Source organism: Eretmochelys imbricata, chromosome 1 (genome assembly GCF_965152235.1).
Source record: "Eretmochelys imbricata isolate rEreImb1 chromosome 1, rEreImb1.hap1, whole genome shotgun sequence".
Taxonomy (NCBI): Eukaryota; Metazoa; Chordata; order Testudines; family Cheloniidae; genus Eretmochelys; species Eretmochelys imbricata.
The window spans coordinates 313,728,664-313,752,163 of record NC_135572.1 but is presented as its reverse complement, the minus strand read 5'-3'; the positions used below and the strand labels follow the sequence as shown (position 1 = coordinate 313,752,163).

Genomic DNA, 23,500 nt, shown 5'->3' with positions numbered 1-23,500 from the left:
TTTGGTGTTTTGACCAAAAGGTTCTGAGTTAGCCATCTAAAAGGAAAGCAATTCATTTTATTCAGTGGTGATGTGCATCATCAGTAATACTGAGGGAAGATGTTTCCAAAAGCATCCAGGGCTCCTTAGTTACTAGGAGTAGAAATCTCACACAGCACACTAAACCAGCGGAGAAAATAACACAGATCTCCAGAGCAGTTGTAACCATGGCCTTGAGACTATTTCCATCCACTTCTTCTTTTGTCTGAAAGATTACAAGAACACCACATGCTTTAGCATGTTTCCCCAAAATGCCTAGACTCACTACAATCTTTGGCCTGAACAATCTTCCAGTGGCATTGTCAGAGAAACTTTGACCTTACCAACTATTTTTGTGAATTCCAAAACTCAGAAATATGCATTATTATATTGCTATAAGATATGCAACAACTTAACTTACAGTAAAACTGAAAATAGTAGTCATAAAGGGAAAAACTGGTTTTGCAAATGCCATTTGTAATTTTTCAACTCATTTTCATTCTGTATCACAAGGCAGGAAGAATTCCAAATCCACTTTCTTTTAATCTAATAAAGGAGCTCTAGTAAAGCAGAATGCCTAAGCCCAGATGATGAAGTTCTGAAGAATTCAGTTTGGTGTTTGGTTTGGTTTTTTTCAGCAGCATACCAGCTGTGTGCAGGTCACTGCTCACTTCTTCACTCCTCAGCTATCTGCTCATTCACTGAGCCAACTGATACAAGTGGAAAGGATGCTTTCATTTTAAAACAATGTCTGCACTGGTCACGGGGCCAAATTCTGTTCTGATGTACATTCTTTGCAGCCCTTCTGATTCTGACTGAGAGCAAAATTTGGCCAAGGGAGTCTGCATGCCACTGTAACATGATGATACTGAAATACCGTGCCAGCGTTGCCCACATACCTCCTGGGTGTGGTGCTCTGTCCCATGTGCCCATCTGATGAAGTGAGCTGTAGCTCACGAAAGCTTATGCTCAAATAAATTGGTTAGTCTCTAAGGTGCCACAAGTACTCCTTTTCTTTTCACTTAGAGATTAATGAGTCTGCTACAGCCTTAACAAACAGCCACGTGGCTTTTAGCTTATGCAGTAGAGGCTCATGCATTTAGCTCCAAAGATCCCAGGTTCAATCCCGCCCACTGACAACCAGGGTCTGTCAGTGTTACACCAACACCACAATAAAATGTTCAAGTTTAGTCGTTCCATACTTTGACCTAGAACCACAAAAGTACCTAGGTGCCTATATCCAGGTTTATGTTGATACAAAATTCCAGCTGAACCCGGTGGGTGCCTACGTTTTTGCAGTATAGTTCCATAGACAAATATGTTTCTGCCTCTGGGCATGCGCACTACTGCCTCCCTCTAGGCATCTGAGCATTTTTCTCCTGCCTAAACCACAGAGTAATTCACAAACCAGGGGAAGATAGGCACTTGGACGTCTTACTCATAAGCAAAGCCTGAGCTGCTAGGTGTGCTCGGAGGGTGGCTACTGCATCAGGTCCTCAGGTGAGTTCACACAAAACAGCTGGGGGGGCAGGGGGGCGGCTGAAGGTTGCAGCAGGGGGACTTGATCCTGGTCACCCACATCCTGGGTTAATGCTCTAAAACCAGGCTGTGGAGTCATTCTCATACTTGTGTGCTCATTCTCTCTCTCTCTCTCTGTCTCTTTGTCTGAAATGACTCTAATTATTTATCCAGAATGCAACAGCTTCAACAGGAGAGATTGAGGGAGACCTACATCAAAATATCCCATAGGATAATGGCTAAGCCAAGCATCTGAGAAATGACACATCCAGTTCAACTCCCTTCTCCTCATCACGTGAAAGGGGGCCTTGAACGCAGGGTCTTCTACAACAAAGATCAGTACCCTAGCCACTGGACTAAAAGTTATGAGGAAACGTTTCACCCTAGCTACTTGGGGCAATGCCTTAGATGCCTAATACTAAAGAGGGTTCACAGCTGAGAATTGCTAGCCAATGTAGGTACCTCTGTGCAACCTAGACTTAGATGCCTATCTCTGAGACGGGCAGAGTTTGACACCCATTCCTGTTGTCAGCATCTCCCATTGGCTAGCTTAGATCTCATTCTAAAGTGCCTCTCTCTCCTCCTGTCCTGAATAGGAAGCCAAGGCACCTAACTCAGGCTTTGCAAATTGCAGTGAGTTCTAGTGGCAAAAGTTAGGTATTACAACACTCAGCATCACAATGCCAAAGTACCATTGTGAATCTAGGCCCTTGATCTTAAACATGAGCTGCAAAGAAAGTTAAAAAGTGATGTTGACTTCAGCAGTAGCTACTGACTGTCCTCACTGCACCCAGCAACAGCTAAGGTGGAGCAGAAGCATTTAACACAGGAACAAGTGAAAATGTGACTTCTTCCCCAAGTCACATCAGCTGTTTGTAGCGTTCTCTAACAAACCAGCTTTCAAGAGAGCACAGAGTCCATTCACAATCAGATCAGGCCTATTTTAAAAAAATGCACAGGATGATTCTGTAACATTTCTTTTTCACTGCTCTTTGTTTTACATTTTTCAGTTTATTATTTGATATGCCAAAAAACAGTTTTTTCCTTAAAGTGACTTTCCTGACTCCTTGTGTTATGTCCCAGAATGGCCGCAGCCCCCTGACTATGCACACTTTAAAATAAAAATTCTTCTCAGTATTGTAAATAAGGCCTAGTTCTTTAAAAATCTCCTTTTTAGTTTATACCTGGAGACGAAATTCCCAACCAAAAAACATCACTAGAATTTGCTTGTCTATTCAGCAGTGGGAGCAGTGTCCTATGCCTGGGACTCACAGGCTCCAAGAAGACTAAGTGAGGAGAGCCCAGATTGCTATTTCCTCTCAGCTACACCTGCCTGAAAACGTTATGTCAAATTTTAGTGACTGAAAAATTGTTTTTTGACCAAACTTTTTCACAGAAAGTGTCCGCATGTCTCAATAAATATATAAAATAATTTTTTAAAATGTGTCTTTTTCCATTTGAAAACTAAAATTTTCACTCAAAAATAAACATTTAGTTTTTGGCTAAAAATTCAATTTTCTACTGAAAGTTTTGACATAAGTGGGACCCTTCCCCATCATTTTAGTCAAAATCTTCCACAGAGAGACAAAATAATTCTAATCAGCTTTAGTCTGAACCTACAGCCACTAGCCAACTCCCACTTCTCATCCCTGGAACTTCCACCACAGTCTGTGTAGGAGGATGTGAAGGAACCATCACGGCACTCTCTTTCCTGTGATGTGGGGAAGAAAAAGAATGAACCTCCTGCTGTGGACCTCGTGAGCAGGGAGAGAAAGCCAGCCAAGCCCTGGATGCAGGAAGCAGATTATGCCCCACTACCAGAGTTGCCATAAGTCCAGGAGACAAAAGGGGGAAGAGAATTTTTCTGGTGCTGGTTGTCTGACTCTCTTGTCCATTCCATGGGATGAGCAGTGCAGGGGAGACAGTGGCCAGGTGGGGTGTTTGAGGGAGGTTGTGATTGAACAGAGCTGACTGGGAAGAAACAAAAAGGAGGCAAAGACTGATAATGAATGGGGGAAAAGGTAGAGAGCCGGAGGCAGGGATAAACTGTTGGAAAGGGGTTGTAATGGGGTGTACAGAATCTTCAGGGCTTTATAGGAGCACTCCCTTGGCCACGAGACTCTCCACTCCCAATTGTTTAGCATGGGAACGAAACCCCAAAGAAGGCATAGGAACAGATTAGTGCCCTAGATCTGAACTGTTGAAGCTTTGTGAAGAAAGGCTCCATTTGTAAGCCCCAGAGTCTGATCAGGACTAGCAGATAAATGGAGCTTCTGAAAAGTGAACTAGCAGGAGTTCATTGCTGAATCTGCACTAATGAGAACAGGTGATACTCATCACTTGATCAGGAGCTCATAGGAAGAGTGGCAGTCTATTTGAAGGGGAGAGAGTGAGAGCCGAGACCTAACTCTCCACTGCCTTGTATCCTGTCAGCACTAAGGTTAAGATTTTGTCATGGGGTGTATTTATTAAAAGTCACGGGCAGGTCCTGGCCAATAAACAAATCACCAATGCCTAAAGCCCTGCTGTGAGGTGGCTGACAGCCCAATGCCCTGCTCAAGGGGGGCTGACAGCCCGAGCCCTGCTAAGGCGGGGCTGAAGTCATGGAGGATCACCTAAACGCACGAAATCCGTGACCTTCGTGACGGTCTCATAGCCTGAGTCATCACTTATACCTGTGCAAAGTGAAGTGTGAAGTGCTGCCAGAGCTATTTTACAACCACTCTGAATAGCATTAAATGACACCTAAGCAGGACTGTGGGGAAGCAGGTTCAAAAAATCTCATCAGAGAAAGACTTCCTTATGTTCCAAAGGTGATTGGTGTGTGTCCAGCTTATTTTCGGGCTGTATAATTGTATGTTCCTTTGGGTTTGTAGGTAATTATGCTGCTGGTTACACAAAAGTTGAGAGTGACCAGACAGGTTGGCAACTATTGCCTGGATCCTGAAGCTGGCACCTTTTGAATTGAATCTACACAATAGATGTGTGGCCCTCCTCAAGAGAGAGAGAGACTCTTGATGTTTGACACAGACTAGTGTGCTTTTTGGAGGTTGCCACGGAAACAAGGGAGGGAGAGACTAGTGGTGATAAAGGTGGGAAAAGACTGTTGGGATCGGCATTACTGTACCATAAATTAATTATCCAGTCAGATATGCCGATACCAGACAGTGAAAGGTAAGTGCAAAGGTTGTGGTTTGTTTTGTTTTTTGTTCTATCATCTTGAAATGTTGGCACTCCTTACCATGATCTGATAAGCATTTTTCAAAAATGGCCTGTTTTTTTATATGGTCTTATATGTACATTATTTATATTTTAATATTTAATAACAGCTGGCTCTGGGCATATTTTGATTGCTATAGTACTATTATTTTTGCTCATGCTAAATAAAATTAGTCATCTGTGGTCCAATCCTGCAAGAATTTATGCATGAACACAAATACACGCACTGCTCATATGTATATATTAAAACATGTTCAAGTGTTTTCAGGATAGAGGGTCTGGTTGGCATAGTACAAGCTTATCTTTAGCTGAGGAAACTTTGTATTAACTTTTCCATTAAAAACATGAGTTTATATATCCTGGGGAGCTTGAAGGAACATTATCAAATCATCAGCGTAGCAAAAAAACCATCAATTTCTACCAGTTTGGTAAAATCAAATCTAAAGCTCCACTGTTTCCTCCATTCCCATGGGACTTCTGGGTTTGTTAACCCCATCCCAGAATGTATCTTTCCATGACATAAGTTGCTACATGTGTTGGAAGGAGTGATGTCACAAAGTGCTACATTCTGAGTTGTCTTTAGTAAGCTAGAGAATTGCAATGGCTGGAAAACATTTTTGATACAGATTAGTCACAACGTATGACTGCGCTGAATGCCCGCCTTCGATTCTTATCCCCAAGGCAGCCAGACTTGTTGGGATATGAGGCACCTATTAGGATGCTTTTCATTTCAGCATTATAGTTCATCTTTAAAGATTCTGGTTGAAAATTATGTCTTCCAGTAACATTTTAATATGACCAGAAAAACATCAGAATGATAAATGGTGTGATGAATTCTCAAAGAAACTGCGGAACCACCTGATCAACATCCTCTACAGCAAACAGGGAAAGATTAAGAATGAGCTCTCAAAATTGGATACTCTCATAAAAAACCAACCTTCCACGCAAACTTCCTCATGGCTGCACTTTACAAAAACTAGACAAGCCATTTACAACACACACTTTGCTTCTCTACAAAAGAAAAAGGACACTAAACTATCTAAACTACTACATGCCACAAGGGGCCACAACAGTGGTTCCCTTAACACATCCAACAATATTGTTAATCTATCCAACTATACTCTTAGCCCAGCAGAAGAATCTGTCCTATCTCAGGGCCTCTCCTTCTGTCCCTCCACCCCCACGAACATGATATAGTTCTGTGGTGACCTAGAATCCTATTTTCGACGCTTCCGACTCAAGGAATATTTCCCAACACACCTCTGAACAAAATACTAACCCACAGAGAGCTTCCTACCAAGACTACAAAAAGAAGGATTCTGGGTGGACTCCTCCTGAAGGTCGAAACAACAGACTGGATTTCTACATAGAGTGCTTCCGCTGACGTGCACGGGCTGAAATTGTGGAAAAGCAGCATCACTTGCCCCATAACCTCAGCTGTGCAGAACACAATGCCATCCACAGCCTCAGAAACAACTCTGACATCATAATCAAAAAGGCTGACAAAGGAGGTGCTGTTGTCATCATGAATAGGTCGGAATATGAACAAGAGGCTGCTAGGCAGCTCTCCAACACCACTTTCTACAAGCCATTACCCTCTGATCCCACTGAGGGTTACCAAAAGAAACTACAGCATTTGCTCAAGAAACTCCCTGAAAAAGCACAAGAACAAATCCACACAGACACACCCCTGGAACCCCGACCTGGGGTATTCTATCTGCTACCCAAGATCCATAAACATGGAAATCCTGGATGCCCCATCATCTCAGGCATTGGCACCCTGACAGCAGGATTGTCTGGCTATGTAGACTCCCTCCTCAGGCCCTACGCTACCAGCACTCCCAGCTATCTTCGAGACACCACTGACTTCCTGAGGAAACTACAATCCATCGGTGATCTTCCTGAAAACACCATCCTGGCCACTATGGACGTAGAAGCTCTCTACACCAACATTCCACACAAAGATGGACTACAAGCCATCAGGAACAGTATCCCCAATAATGTCACGGCAAACCTGGTGGCTGACCTTTGTGACTTTGTCCTCACCCATAATTATTTCACATTTGGGGACAATGTATACCTTCAAATCAGCAGCACTGCTATGGGTACCTGCATGGCCCCACAGTATGCCAACATTTTTATGGCTGACTTAGAACAACGCTTCCTCAGCTCTTGTCCCCTAATGCCCCTACTCTACTTGCGCTACACTGATGACATCTTCATCATCTGGACCCATGGAAAAGAAGCCCTTGAGGATTTCCACCATGATTTCAACAATTTCCATCCCACCATCAAACTCAGCCTGGACCAGTCCACGCAAGAGATCCACTTCCTGGACACTACGGTGCTAATAAGCGATGGTCACATAAACACCACTCTATACCAGAAACCTACTGACTGCTACGCCTACCTACATGCCTCCAGCTTTCACCCAGACCACACCACACGATCCATTGTCTACAGCCAAGCTCTACAATACAACCGCATTTGCTCCAACCCCTCAGACAGAGACAAACACCTACAAGATCTCTATCAAGCATTCTTACAACTACAATACCCACCTGCTGACATGAAGAAACAGATTGACAGAGCCAGAAGAGTACCCAGAAGTTACCTACTACAGGACAGGCCCATCAAAGAAAATAACAGAACACCACTAGCTATCACCTTCAGCCCCCAACTAAAACCTCTCCAACACATCATCAAAGATCTACAACCTATCCTGAAGGACAACCCATCACTCTCACAGATCTTGGGAGACAGGCCAGTCCTTGCTTACAGACAGCCCCCCAACCTAAAGCAAATTCTCACCAGCAACCACACACCACACAACAGAACCACTAATCCAGAACCTATCCTTGCAACAAAGCCCATTGCCAACTGTGTCCACATATCTATTCAGGGGACAACATCATAGGGCCTAATCACATCAGCCACAATATCAGAGGCTCGTTCACCTGCACATCTACCAATGTGATACATGCTATCATGTGTCAGCAATGCCCCTCTGCCATGTACATTGGCCAAACTGGACAGTCTCTATGTAAAAGAATAAATGGACACAAATCAGACATCAAGAATTATAACATTCAAAAACCAGTTGGAGAACACTTCAGTCTCTCTGGTCACTTGAATACAGACCTAAAAGTGGCAATACTTCAACAAAAAAACTTCAAAAACAGACTCCAACGAGAGACTGCTGAATTAGAATTAATTTGCAAACTGGATACAATTAACTTAGGCTTGAATAAAGACTGGGAGTGGATGGGTCATTACACAAAGTAAAACTATTTCCCCATGTTTATTCTCCCCCCACCCCGCTGTTCCTCAGACCTTCTTGTCAACTGCTGGAAATGGCCCACCTTGATTATCACTACAAAGGTCCCCTCTTCCCCTCCTCCCCCGCTCTCCTGCTGGTAATAGCTCACCTTAACTGATCACTCTGGTTACAGTGTGTACGGTAGCACCCATTGTTTCATGTTCTCTATGTATATAAATCTCCCCACTGTATTTTCCACTGAATGCTTCCAATTAAGTGAGCTGTAGCTCATGAAAGCTTATGCTCAAATAAATTTGTTAGTCTCTAAGGTGCCACAAGTACTCCTTTTCTTTTTGCTAATACAGACTAACAGGGCTGCTACTCTGAGTGCCTCATCTGTGTTTCTTGCTGGGTCATCCTGCAGAGCCATATCATGAAACCTCACCTGTGTTAAATAATAGATCAGAGCACTGAGACTGTGTTGTATGCAAGTTTTATTAACGTTTCCTCTACTTGGCTCTGCCAAAAGCAGCTTTATTGGGTAATAAGCAAGGGATTAACCTTTCTCTATGTTTTGTTTCTAAGACACTATGTAAATATAACACAATATAACCACTTGAGCTACATTTTATTTAATTACAGTTGTGGTTAAGCCATACACTGAACAGTAACAGGTAGACTTAATGCCATAGACAGTTTTGAACTGCACACAGACAGTACCAAATCTGAATATTTTTAGGGGTTTGGGAGGAGAAAAGAAGAGGTTTGGATTATAATGAAAAAATAATTGGAGCAGGTGAGTGAGTGAAAAACCCAAAATCTGTTTAGAATCTCCTTCCTGGGGCTGACCTTTGAAGAATCAAGCATTGCTGAGGGTATAGGCAGTTTACACATTGGCTGCAGCTGACTTTCTAGGGGATGTGGTCACTGTTAAAAAAAGATATGTCACCTACTCAGTACTTAAAACTCCACTTTACAAAGGGTGGGCTATATGTTGTCTGTGATCTACCTACAACATGTCTGTGCAAAGAACTTCCTTTGAAGTCCACAGACTGATGGCAGGCTATGGCCTGGTGATGTAAAGCAGTTTGTTTAAGGAGCAAGAAGCAAGGGTACTCATATAAATTTCTAAATCTCTCTTTGGTCAGGCAGTGAAAGAACAATTATGAGAAAGACCATCTGCAAAACTGTCTTAGACCTTGTCTACATTTAAAATTTAGATCAACCTAGCTGTGTTGCTCAAAGATGTGAAAAATTCATGCCCCTGATTGCCATAGTTAAGCCAATCTAACTCCTGGTGTAGATGCAGTTAGGCCGACAGAAGAATTCTGCTATCATCCTAGCTACCACCACTTGGAGAGATGGATTAACTACAGTGATTGTTAGTGATTTAGTTGGGGATTGGTCCTGCTTTGAACAGGGGGTTGGACTAGATGACCTCCTTAGGTCCCTTCCAACCCTGATATTCTATGATTCTATGATTGGGGGGGGACAAAATTCCGTCACTGTAGGAAGCATCTTTGCTGTAGCACTTCAGTGGCATAGCTGCAGCACCATAACTGTGCTGTTATAGTACCCATAGTGTAGACATGGCCTTGATAATAGCTGTTAAATAGAAACACCAAATACTTGCTGTTTTAACCTGTAATTGTTTGGTTTATACTTATCCCATTTAGACTGTAAACAGGGGTGGGCAAACTTTTTGGCCTGAGGGCCACATCGGCATTGTGAAATTGTACGGAGGGCTGGGTAGGGAAGGCTGTGCCTCCCCAAACAGCCTGGCCCCCACCCCCTATCTGCCCCCTCCCACTTCCCCCCCGACTGTCCCCCTCACAACCCCAACCCATCCAACCCCCCTGCTCCTTGTCCCCTGACCATTCTCTCCCAGGAACCCCCCACCCCTAACCACCCCCAGGACCCCACCCCCTATCCACCCCCCCACTCCCTGTCCCCTGACTGCCCCAACCCCTATCCACACCCCTGCCCCCAACAGGCCCCCTGGGACTCCCACACCTATCCAACCCCCCAATTCCCCGTCCCCTGACCACCTTTGCCCCAGCCAACTGCCCCCTGTCCCCTGACTGTCCCCCAGGACCTCCTGCCTCTTATCCAACCCCTCCCACCCCTTACCATGCTGCTCAGAGTGGCAGGACCGGAAGCTGCGCTGCCCGGCCAGAGCCAGCCACGCTGCCCATGCAGCGGCATAGCTGCAGGGGATGGGGGACAGCAGAGGAGGGGCCTGGAGCTCAAGGGCCGGGCAGGACGGTCCCGCGGAACATAGTTTGCCCACCTCTGCTGTAAACTCTTCTGGGCAGGGACAATGTTTTTTGTTTGAGCACCATGTTATGTATAAAGCTACATAAATAATAATTTTATAGTTATTGACATAAATTCCTTCCCACTGTAACTCCCTTTATTACAGGGGAGTTACACAAATAGTACTGATGAACAACACAAATACTATTGAACAGCTTTACCTCATCTGCTACTTTCCATAATTCTTCATCACTCCATTGTCCATAAGGATCCAAGTTTTTCCGAAAAGACCCAGAAAATATGAACACTTTCTGTGGGAGTACAAAATAAATAAGAAATCATTTTAAAACTGCACGGCATACCAAAAGTGGAGATGGTGAAAAAAAATTGTCAAAAAACGCTGTTTTAATTAAACCAAATTTTTTTCACAAAATTGTTTTGACAAATTCATTTTAGAAAGAAAAAAGGTTTGAAAATGTCAAAATATCCCCATTTCAACATTTTTTGAAAAAAACCTTTTTTCATTTCAAAATGAGTGTATTTTGAAATTGATTTCATTATATAGTTAAACACTTCATATAAAATGCTTCAAGTCCAGATAAATTCAAAATATTCTTTTTCAGAACTTAAGTGCCCCCCAAAATTCAGGGGTTTTGTCCAGATTTTGGATGATTTTTTTTCAAAATCTTGAGTTTTCCTGTGGAACAGAAAATCCATTTACTGACCAGCACCATCCAAAAGTTATCCGAGCTTCATAATACTTCCTTATGTATCACCACAATCCAGTGTAAACTTAATAGCAGTTCTGTGCCTCAGTTTAGTTCCAGTGATACTCAGCACATAGCAAAGTCTGAGTCATGAGAGGAATAGCAATAATCCATTTATACAGGCATTTTGTACAACTCTTTCTTCCGCTCTTTTGTGTGCCCTGTCAGGGAGGGGTGTGTGGAGAGGCTGAAAATTTCTTAATCTTGAGAATCATCTTTCTCCTACTGAAGTCTGTAGGAGTTTTGCCTTTAACTTCAATGTGACCAGAAGCAGTTCCATTTCTTATTTTTACTGGTATAAGTGAACATCTACACCCAAAAGTCAGGTCGACCCAGTTATGTTGCTCTGGGGTGTGAAAAGTCCACCCCCAGTGTAGACAGCACTAGGTCAATAGAAAAATTCTTCTGTCGACCTAGCGACCACCTCTCAGGGAGGTGGATTAATTATGTTCATGGGAGAACCACGCCTGTCACTGTGGTGATGCTATAGTGCAGTTTGTAATTTGGAAAGTGATGACACAGCTGAAATTAAATATTTGCTTAATCTCTTTTTACATTATGGGGGTGTATTAGATTCTGATAAAGTACTGTACTTCAAACGGTACTGAGATTGCACAACTATTCCTAATGAGATGAAACTAACGTGATACCTGCTATGTCACTTGATACACCTTATTGCCTATAGCAGACAGAATTCACTGTCAATGAATGTCACAGTATCTTAGTGGGAAATATTATAATGGTTGTGCTCCTTCCCCTGTGCACATTGAACAAATGTTAGTTGTAGATAAAGTTGAGAGCCAATATTTTCTCTTCATCCCTTTTGTCTTCCTACTGGAAATGTTTATTTAAAAGAAACATATTTTGAAATGAAAGTGATTACAGCTGTTTAATTTCTTGCAGAAACTGACTTTTAGCCTTAGTGTGTCTTTTGATGCTTCTAAAAGTGGGACACTGAAAACATTAGCTAAAATCAAGTATGGCTAGGGGAATACACATGATTCCCCACATAGTTTGACCAAACTAACACAATCATAACCTGAGGTGTACCTGGGACTCCAGTCCTCAGAATACCCCAGAGATGAACTACTATACAGTGATGCTTTGGTCAAATTCCAAAGTGGTTTGGATATGTGTTCAAATAGCCTTAATTCAAAGATTTCAGATATAAATTGGCGCTATTCAGGGCTTCAGAAATGAGAAACCAGTGCTGAGTCCCTCTCTGCTCCCACTGGAGCTGCTTAAATGAGGTTCCTGCACTGCTGGTCAGTGTGAAAGAGGATTCTGTCTGGAGGGCAAAGGATATAAATGTGCTCCCCATGCCCCTGGGTAAGTCTGATAGAACAATGCCCTTCAACTGAGCTGGGCTTCCAGTTCCTTCTTGCTCAGCTAAAGTGATGTCCCCTTTACCTCTCCCTCATAACTCCGGGCAGCAGGGACCCATAAAGGGGTCACAATTCTTGTTGGTGGTGAGCATATTTGCACCAGGATTAGATTCTTATGACTACTGGGCACTGTGGAGCTAATAGCAGTGAGAAAGCTGTGTCTGATATGGCTGCATTCACACTTCATTTGCCATGTAGTTAACTAATAAAGTAGCTATTTTAGTCCTGCAGCAGTGAAGAAAAGTTAACTGAACAAACCAGTTTTTAGAAAAGGTTCATAACACCTAACTAGCATTCCTTCCCAAGTGCAACACACACGAAGTACAGTATCTTCTTGTTCTGAAACTGCTGCTATTCCTGTTAATGCTGCTTTCAAAAAGTCTTTGCCTTAAAGTATAGCACCTAAAAAAGTGCATTTTATTCCCAAATGAGGTGAGGCGTTGTCCGGAATTCTGGCACCTTCCTGCACAGTTCAGCAGGATGCTTCCTTCTTTCTAGCTCCTTAATATCTATACAGGGCTCACTTGTGTAAATATTGTGTCAGTTTCACATGCGCAGTGTGGAGTCAAATTACAAAGAAGCCACTGTAAATGTTAGATGTTTCAAGGGAAAAAATGGCTCGTGAAATATAGGGAATTCTGTGCTGGTTATGAATGCACCAAGAAAACCTGGCAAATGGGGAACTGGATGTCTCAGGGGATTGGTAATAGATATGGAACCTTCTGCATCTTGGGTACCAGTTCAAAATCACCCTAGATGAACACTCACAAGGTGATGATATGATCCACAGTTTATAGTCAGAATTGGCATCCTATCATAGGCAAGTGCCAAGGTAAAATAGTGCAGAAATACAGTAGTAAGTAGGTGTGGTGGTAATTGCCACCAAATACTGTAGCTGAACCCTCTAAAGAACATCACTGAGTGCTGTCATACAAAAGTCCGCTCTAGATGTCTGGTAGTGTGCTAGGGGCACCACAGACTTGGAGCTGAGTGCTGTGTAGGAGACAGAAGTGCTAGGCCCTTCAGAGGCTACACACAGATGTGAGTAATAGAGATTAACTTTCCCAGGACTGCTAGAAACTAAAAGGTGCAAATACCCTAGCTACCGTTACTTAATGACAATAGAAGAGCAACCCCGCAGTTCCTTAAGCAGACTCTAGGGGCAGGCCAGTTCAGGGTATAAAGGTAAGAGTCTTGTTGGAATCCCTGCAGCACTATTCTCCAAGGCGTCCCATGTTCAGCTACCCCCACACCTCCTGTCTTCAGGCCACTGTGCTGTGGCAACATGCTGCTTCTCTGCCCAGCTCTCTGGTTTCAGCCCCAGCTCTTAAGCTGCCTGCTGCCTGCCCTTAGTTCTGCTGCCAGCTCCCAAGCTCTCTCACAGTCTGTCTCTCGGCCCAGCCTGGTTCCTTCTGACTCCAGAATACTTTCTTCTCTGTACTCTGGGGATTATATACTGGCCGGATATTGACTTGGCTAACCCAGCTCTTTACACTGGCTAAATCCTTTCTCCCTAGCTCAATAATGAGCCAGTGGGTTCATTACAACTTGAAATTTGAAAATGGGAGGCAATTAAATAGGCATTTGTGCACATAGATACCGTTATTACCCATGCAGTTACATGCAGAAATATAGATCTATAATGCATGTATGTTTTCTAGCAGGGATCTCATGTCACCCAGCCAGAAAATGTGCTCCTTAGTTAGTAATTACGTGTAGTGGAAAATGGAGTTTACCCCTAAAACCTCTTAATAACAATTTCCTATACATAATAGACAGGAGCAACCCTCCTCCTTTGTCTACACTCTGTTCTAAAATACGGAGGGGGAAATAATGTCTATAAGGGATCTCAGGCTCTTTCCAAGTTTCCCTCATATCCAAACAAAGGCAGACAGATTGGTTTGATTGGCCACAATGATGGGAACCATTTGTTATTGGAGGAGAACCAAGGGAGCTCTTGCACAGCTCTGCACAGCTCTTGGAACCCTGACCTTGAGACCTTAAAAATGTCCCTTTGGGGCTGGGACATGAATGGGTTTAACAAGATCTGCAATGTTCCCCTAAACCTATTGCCTTCCCCCCAGTGACACTGTCCCTTGTCACAGGCCAGCAGTCACTGCCAGCCAATAAGTTTGTGCTGGCCTATATGATGTTCACTAAATTTATTTCTTTAATAAGTGGTAAGAGTCCAGTGCTTGCATGTATATTAGAATTCATGAAGAGTTATAATCAGAATATAAATTCTTGTATCGTCTGAGTTTTAACTTTGAGACTGGGAAAGAAAAGAGATTTTTTTCCTGTAAAGTTTGGCATTATTGTGCATATTGATATTACATGAAATACTAAATTGGGGAGATATCTCCTAGCATGAAGAATTAACCTTTAAAAATTCCTGATATATCCATCACCAATACTTGAAAAAAAAATAGGTCAGGAATTAGCTGTCTGAATCAATTACATGACAAACCATACCTGCATTGCCATTAAGATTCTGGAAAACAGTGTCTTGGTATAAATAAAATGTGTAAAATATTGCAAGGCCTGTTGAATGTTTGAACTAATAATCTCAAGTTTGGTACATTATTCTTCCGGTTATTTAATGGGACACTGACAATTTGAATTCTTTTAAATTAACTCTTCTGATATAGTGTCCTTTAAATTTTGTACTCTGGTGTGTGTGTGTGTGTGTGTGTGTTTCTTTTACACTTACAAATATGTATAAGGATATTTCTGCCAGTGTTTAGATGAGCCAGGAAGAATACCCCTAAACTTGTTCAGGCCCACCACTCCTCCACCCTGCCCTTTCTGTACACACTGTAACCAACTGCCTCTTCAGTGGAGCTGGTCAGAACATTTTTGCCAAAATGAAATTGTGGGGAAATGTTTCTTCAGAACATATTGATAATGACAAAACTTTCATCAGGAAGGCTGACAGCTAGACTCCCTGGTGGTTAGGTACTGGCCTAGAATGGGGGAGACCCAGGTTCAAGGACCTGCTCTTTGTGATTCTGAGTGATCTGGGATGGAAATTCTGCTCTGAATCAAGCAAAGCAGGGACTTGAAGGTGGAACTACCCTAGGCCAGGGACCTCTATCTACACATATGCAAGCCTTTTGTGAAAACATTTGAAGGGTTTAGTTTTCACTCCAACGTGAAACGAAAATGAACTTTGAAAGTTGCTGCACAATGGAATTGTCATCCTTCGGTCAGCTGTATTCATCCATTCTGCTTCCAGCTTTGCTGCTGCTCCTCGCAAACTCTCCCACAGTCTCACAGGTTTTGGAGTTGAGGAAGAGCATGCTTCATTGTAAAACAGTGACAAGTGACTACACGTAAAGTACAGTTATGGGAAGAAAGTAAGCAAACCGAAAGAGAATTTTTCTTCTCTTTCCCTCATCTTTGAGGTTATCATCATGAGAGCGGGTAAAACATTTTCAGGTGGAAATGTGATTTTTCAAATTGAGGGTGTCTCTTTAATTTCCATATGCAAAGCTTTAAATGTTCTGGTTTCACAGGCATCTATGAATGCTTTCATCAGTTTTAAAATATTAACAACAGAGAATTGGAAGATAAAAGCACTGAAAACTGTAGGGCTCTCTGCAAGTTTTTCAGGACCTAGTCCTGCAGGGTGCTGAGCAACCCCTGAAGATACTAAATGCCCTCACCTCCCATGGATCTTGCCGGGAATTGAAGGTGCTCAGTACCTTGCAAGATTGAGCCCTCAGAGCAGGAAACAATCTCTATGCTGCCCTCAGTAAGCCTTTCCTGATCTCTATAGGAGTTCTGCACATGGAACTAAGGCAGCAGATGGCCCACTGTATTGTCATGCTGATTTCCCTGGATCCACTGCAAGATTTCAGACTCTGCAAAACCCTTCCTATGGGGATCTATGGGGAGTTGCACTTTTCAGCTCTCTGCATTTTACAGAGGCTACTTGGAACCCTGTACAACAGTCCTGCCTATGAACTCTGAAAGGAAATCATCTCAGGAATATAAAGAGAGAGATGGAAGGAAGTAGGTTGAATACTAAAAAGTCAAACCACCATTTGAGCTGGAAACTGGTAAAAGTCACTTTTCCTTCTTAACTCCTTTAAAATGAAGTGTGTGTGTGTGGGGGGGAAACAAAAGGTATCATCACTTTTCATTAGCTTGCAGTTCCATGGCGTATATTTAACCTATTCTCCATGCCTGATTTCTTTTAATAAATATTGGGCATTTAAATCTGTAAAATTGTATGTGATATACCATACTGCCAAAAGGCCTGAAATAGGACATCATGATCACATCTAATGTGATCAAGGCAATATCAGAATAAGAGCCTCACTCGCTACATATCATCCAGTGATGCTGTTCCCTTGCCTATACTCCTTAATTTTGTTCTTAGGCTCCTCTTCATTTTATTCTAATGAGAAATGGTCCCCAACCTCACAATATGCTCAGATCCAAACTTGCTCAATTTCTGGGGCCATTTCTTAATTTAACTTAGTCAAATACCTTGAGGTGTAACGTCTATGAACGACAGTGCACAAGATAACTTAATTACATTGAAACTGGACATGGCTGCCCACTCTTACTGAATGCATGGGCATGTGAATTGTGTGATGTAACTGTTGCTGCAGGACAGCTAGTAAGACTGCCCAGAATAATGAGGTGGGTCTTTGTACACTGTGACCATACTTCAAAAACCGGATATCCAAGTTACTGCTTCACATTAAGGTTTTCAAAAAATGTTCTAGAAGGGTATAAACCCCTAGGGCAAAAGCCAACCAATAACTGATGAGGGATAAGAAGAAACTTCCCCTCTGGGTAGCTATTCCATACTGTCCCCTGTTTGGTTTCTTGCATCTTCCACTATAGCATCTGCTACTGGCCATTGTCAGGGAGAGGAAGCCTGATTAGATGGATCACTCATGTGATTCACTGCAGGAACCCTCATCTGTAGAAAGGGCAACCGTGGGCAATCAGCTGTAGAAAGGCATGCCATGGAGCAACTGAGGCCTTCCATTATCAAACTGTATTTTAAGAAATGGCAAAGATGGGGGATGGTAGGAGAAGGGAGGGTTGTCATGGGGTGATTGGTAGTGTAGAAAAAATCAGCCGTTCCAATGTTCTTACATTGTTCAAGCAGCCCTCTCCAGGACTTTGAATATCTGTGGGTTGTTGTAGGCCAGATTCCAGGGAGGGGATAAACAACTCCACGCCCCAAATCTGAGATGAAGGCTAGAGAACAAACGTCTCTTTATTCTCTTGGTGGAAGAGGCTGTGTGGTGTATGTAACTTTTTTCCCCCTCGGGGGAGGGTGCTGGTGGAGAGCTAATCCCACTCTGTAGTTGGAAATTTCTGAGGATTAATGTGCAGATTCATAGCAAGTGCTCAGTGTTTGACTGTGGGACTTGAGGACAGGAGCTCCAAATACAGTACAGACCTGGTGGGGGCCTGGCAGCCTGGCCCACAGGCCATGCAACTTTACTTAAGAGGCTAAAGATAATGGTTTTTTGGCACTGGGTTCTCTTTAAATGTCCACATTAAAAGCACTTTAAAACTGGACTACATGCATAACTTTTAACAACTAGCCCATGTTTTTGGCTAGTAGAGGAGCAGGTTATACAACTAATGTCATCTCAGTCTATTGTATTTTGCTGACAGCTGCAGAATCAAGTTTGTTTTTACATTAGTGCTTCTATCATTTATATGGGTACTTGGCTACTGACACTGAAAGGCTTTTATTAATAATACTTTGCACTGTGATTACCATAACCACTGAGGCTACTTAAGCATACCCACCTTCACTATTACCTTGTCCTCTACCTCTGTGTGTCTTTAGCCATAGATTATGTCTTGTGAGCTCTCTGGGGCAGGGAATGTCTGTTTTACTTGTTTGTACAGTGCTTCGCACAATGAACCCCTGATACTTGCTTGGAGCCTGTAAGTGCTACCAAAAGATATGGATAATAATAATAGCCCCTTTCATCCTCAGATCTTGTGCCCTTTTACAGAGGAGTAAATATTATTTTATTTGACAGACAAATAAACAATGGAACTCAGAGGTTGTGTTCCTTGCACAAGCTTATATATTTGGGGCAATGATGGAGGTAGGATCCAGGCCTCCTGATGCTAAATTATTTGTCCTAACCCCTAGAGAATACTGCATTCCTTTACCTTTTGGTGGGGATGGGAGTGAGGTTTGGGGTGGGTGATGGGGATTTGGGGGAGAGGGGATTTTTGTGTGGGTGATAGGGATTTTATGGGGGAAAGCATGAAATAAACTGCCATTTACTCAGTCTCTAACACCTTTCTTTGGTTCCTCTTTATCTGTTGCCAATTTAGACTTGCTACCTTAGAGCTGTATTTTTTGTTATAAATTTGCATGCCCTTGACTGACACTTTGCTCCACTAGGAGCATATGAGCAGAACTCCTCTGGTTGGCATTCACCTTTTTCACTTGTTTCACCTGTTTTTTTGTTTTTGTTTTTGTTTTTTTTTACTTGTTTCATCTGTTTCCACTAGAAAGGATTTGTTGGTATAGTTATATTGGTAAACTGTTATAGGGGAGATGCAGCGTACAGTGGCAAAGGAGTTTTGCTGGTAAAGCTTATACTATCTCCTAAATGAAAGACATTTTATGCTGGTATAACTGCATCTACACTAGGGCTTTTGCTGGCACAGCTGTATTGGTTAGACTGAGGTTTGATTCTTCCTCCCCATCCTCCCACTCCTAACATAGCTATGTTGGTAAACCTTTAAAATGTAGACTAGGCCGGAGACAAGGGAAAATAAGGGAACTTATGAGATGAGACAGTCAAACAAGGGGAGGTGAAGAAACAAGGCAATGAAGAGGGGAGAGAACAGGAGATAAGTCAGCTAACCAGAGGGCAGCTTACCAGCAGAGTTTGGGATCAGTAGGCAGAGTATGACCAACCAAACTGTCAACAAAGCACAGACAGGAAAAGAATCAGACTAGGAAGTTAATGCAATATGGGTCTTGGTTCCGTCTGGGGAAGGGTGTAGCTGAGCAGCAGGAAAAGGGTACTTTGTATTTTTCTTAAAGAAAAGTATGAACTCTAATGCTGAAATATTTGTATTGGGAGGGGGAGCGAAATCACAAAGAATGTCAGAATCTGAAAAAAGACAAGAGAAATAGAAAAAAAATGTTGTGACTCCATTTTGTGTTTGCAAAATCTAAGCCGGTCCTGATGCTCACCAAAAGGAGCATTTCAGCTATTTTTTCCCCATAACCACAGAGAAGACAATGCCACAGATGCTCAGTACTCATGAGCAACCCATCAACAAGAGTCAAATTCTTCTCTCTGTTACACTGAGGCAAATTGGGAGTCACTCCAGTGACTTGAATGCAATTAGTACATTCAAGTGTAATGGAGAGCAGAATTGGGCCCATGTACCCAAATGAAGAAAGGAAATAAGGTTAGAGTCCTGGGTTGTATTAGTTTAAAGAGCCAGGAATTAACTCATTATTTTAAAAATGAGTAACCTGACAGAGCCCTTTTTAATGAAAGAGTTTGTGAAGATCCCTCAATCTTTACAGCTATTTGAAAGTCTTTCACATGTTCACCTGCTAATCAGCAAATACTGATGTAATATTAAGGCTATGTCTACATTGCATACCACTTGCGGTGGCATGTAGGGTATGTATAGCTACCCACCACAGTGAAAAGCTGACTGCATCCACACTGTGGTATGTAGCTACATGTGTCAGGGAAAGGCTCCAACAGCAGGGATCTGCCAGAGCCTTTCCTGCTGCCTCCCTCCTGCCAGAGCTTTTCCCTACTGCCAGAGTCTTCCTCTGTGATGGAGGAAGGCTCTGGCAGCAGGGAGGCAACAGGACACTACACTTCCAAAAATAGCAGTGTATATCGGGGAGGCACTGTTAGGTGTGTAATGAGCCACGTAGGGTACATGCACTGAGGTTTTGGCATGTCTTCATTCTACTCATCTAAGCTGAGTCTCACCATCTACATTGCTATTTATACCCGTGCTAGGGAGGCATGCAGCATATGTATTCTACACACTGCCATAAAGAGTGTGCAGTGTAGACATACCCTAACTCTCTGTAATAGTCAAAGCTTGCCACTCGAGTGACAGAAACACTGGTCCACGATCACCATGGGGTCCAGCTTACTCTAGTGTTTAATGCTGGTGGTAGAAAGTCTGCTAGGGGACAAGGCTGTGGTGGTAGGAAGCTGCTGCAACCACTCTGTGGTGGGGAGAAATAATGGCCCAGTGAAGCCTAAAGAGTTGGTGGTGCTGGCCAAAAAGTGAATCAAACAGGTTGGCTGAGGACTGCACTGATTCAGTATCTGGAGGCAGTGAAGCTCCTATAGAGTCTTCAGGAAGAATTATAACTCCCGCATTATGCAAGTGGGTGATATTGGAAACACTACCTATCCTCCACTCAGTGAATCCCCCTTCCGGTGTAGAAGGCTTAGCTGCAACTTGGCCTACTGTAGTTCTCTGCCTTCTGATATTGTGTATATCTGTCTTACTGGTAAGATTGTAGTCTCTTGCTAATTTAATTATACTGCTTCACTCAAATGATTTGCTAAGGATTGAAGATAAATCCTGTATGTAAGTGAAAACTCATGCATCATAAAGCTTTCAAAACACATAAAAATGTCAATACAACAAATTCAGAGTCAACATTTTTGGAGAGGGCTAACAATTTTCATCAATAAAATAAAAAGCAAGATGTTTAATCTGTAATAGTTCTCTCTCCTGTTACAAATGACCAATCACTACACTTTATTTTTCATTCTACTACATAATATTCTACTTACTCTAGATAACTTACTCCAGATAATGTTCATTTCCCAGTCAGGTAGCATACTAATATAACCAGAGGGGAAGGATGGTGCTAGCCTGGGACTTGGGAGAGACAAGTTCAATTCCTTGCTCCTCCACAGGCTTGCTATGTGACATTGGGCAAGTTGCTTAGGCCCAGATCCTCAAAGGTATTTAAGCTCCTAACTTCAATTGATTTCAGTGAAAGTTTGGAGCCTAAATACCTTTGGGAATCTAGGTCCTAGTATCTCTTTGCCTCAGTTCCCCATCTGTAAAGCGTTAGTACTTTCTATCTCAAAGGGACGTTGTGAGGATAAATGCATTACAATAGTCAAGGGCTCAGATTGTATGAGAATGGCTGCTATATAAGTATCATAGCTCAGTAGTTCTCAATCAGGAGTACACAGAGGTCTTCCAGGCAGTACATCAACTCATCTAGATATTTGCCTGGTTTTACAACAGGCTACATAAAAAGCACTAGTGAAGTCAGTACAAACTAAAATTTCATACCGACAATGACTTGTTTATACTGCTTTATATACCATATACTGAAATGTAAGTACAATAGTTATATTTCAATTGGTTTACTTTATAAGTATATGGTAAAAATGGGAACGTAAGCAATTTTTCAGTAATAATGTGCTGTGACACTTTTGTATTATGATGTCTGATTTTGTAAGCAAGTAGTTTTTAAGTGAAGTGAATCTTGGGGTACGCAAAACAAATCAGACTCCTGCAAGGGGTACAGTAGTTTGGAAAGGTTGAGAACCACTGCCATAGATGGATATAAGCCAGCCCTCAATCTAACTGTCAACAGAGCCCAGGCCACTAAAGTGAGAGGAAAGTTAATAGCAGTATGACTACCAATTTGTTAAGGGAAATGTGCAAGAACTATCATTCAAATTCATTAAAATGTAATAATGAGGCTTTAAAAAACAATAGGTGACATCACCATGTCAAATCAGATGGTTCCCCTTTTCTACAAGTGGCACTAATGCATTTTGGAACAATGAGGGGCGTAAGCAGGCAGTGAAGCTGTGATGCTTTGTGTCTCCTGCGTGTACTCTACCTTTCCCTTTCTAGGAGTTCGCTGTCAATAAGAGTTGCAGCAAGCTGTTGGTGAAAGGCAGAGCTCTGTTCAGAAGAGAGCTACACATTGCTCTTTCACAGAATCTACACTTTTGTTCTTGGTTTTGATTTTCAGTCAAAAGCAACTAACGCTAGGCTCAACATATCAGTTTGCTGTTTGCATATGGAAAAATAACCAGGTACGATACTGGGAAAAATCTTACTTAAAACCTTGTCACTTCATTGGTCATTACCTGTGGTATAACTCCAAATGCCTTTCTCCACTGCTGCGCAGTGATTGTGTTCCAAGAGACGCCGTCAATTTGCATATCTCCTTCTGTATTCAGCAGCCTTAAAAAGGCAAAGAGCAAAGTGCTTTTCCCCGACCCAGTTCTTCCCAAAAGACCTACCTGCAATGTTAAAATAATTCAAAGTGAATGGAGAATCCTTGCTTAAAACTGTTCATGCATTAACCATAAAGCAAGGTAGCAGCACAACTGAAGAACTATCCCATACAGAACTTAGTAGGATAGGATGTGTATTACCATTGTTTTTGGGAAAGGTAAAGGACCTCAGCAGAGATATGAAACACTGGGCCAGATTCTGCTCTTACTTTTGTGTAACCTCATTTAGCTACCTAAGGAGAGAATCTGTCCTGTGTTTAACCAAAGAGGACAAGTTTGCTTATCCATTATCCTTATTTATTATCCATCCTCCCGACAGCCCTTCCCCTTCCATTTTGTAGTGGATCCCCCTTCAGAAAAGACCTTAAAATTCAAACCAATGAAAACAAGCCTGTATTGTATTTCAGCAATGTTGTTAAGATGGGCCTAAGTCTGATCTTACACTGGGGTAACTTGATTGACTTTGATGACTTTGCACCTCATTGATACTGGCATCAGTCAGATCATACTCTGGCACTATGTTATGGTTGTAATGCTTGTTCTGGTTTCTCCATAACTTAGCAGGGCTGACAAAATACTGCAGATGAGACAACATCAATCAAAGAAGGAACTTCTAAATGCGTGACCATCATACTTGTGCAAACAATCTCTTCCATATTAAGGCTGGATCCTGCAGGAAGGACCACACCACTGAGACCCTAATTATGCCACAGTAGAAGGATCTGATACTTCCTAAAAACAGTGGTTGCTATTTAAATAGTTTGCATTTCCCACACAGTGGAATTGAAGATTGCCTCTTCTTATCCCCTA

The 23,500-nt window shown here is 42.4% G+C and overlaps 1 protein-coding gene across 1 annotated transcript in view; it reads right to left on the bottom strand.

Annotated features, from left to right (window-relative positions):
- CFTR (CF transmembrane conductance regulator) overlaps positions 1–23,500 on the bottom strand; it is a 147,342-nt gene that overhangs the window by 5,705 nt on the left and 118,137 nt on the right. The window contains exons 23-24 of the mRNA XM_077841557.1: positions 22,541–22,696; positions 10,492–10,581 (exon numbers count right to left, since the gene is read on the bottom strand). Coding sequence (XP_077697683.1) covers positions 10,492–10,581; positions 22,541–22,696 — 246 coding nt within the window. The remainder of the gene's footprint in view (positions 1–10,491; positions 10,582–22,540; positions 22,697–23,500) is intronic.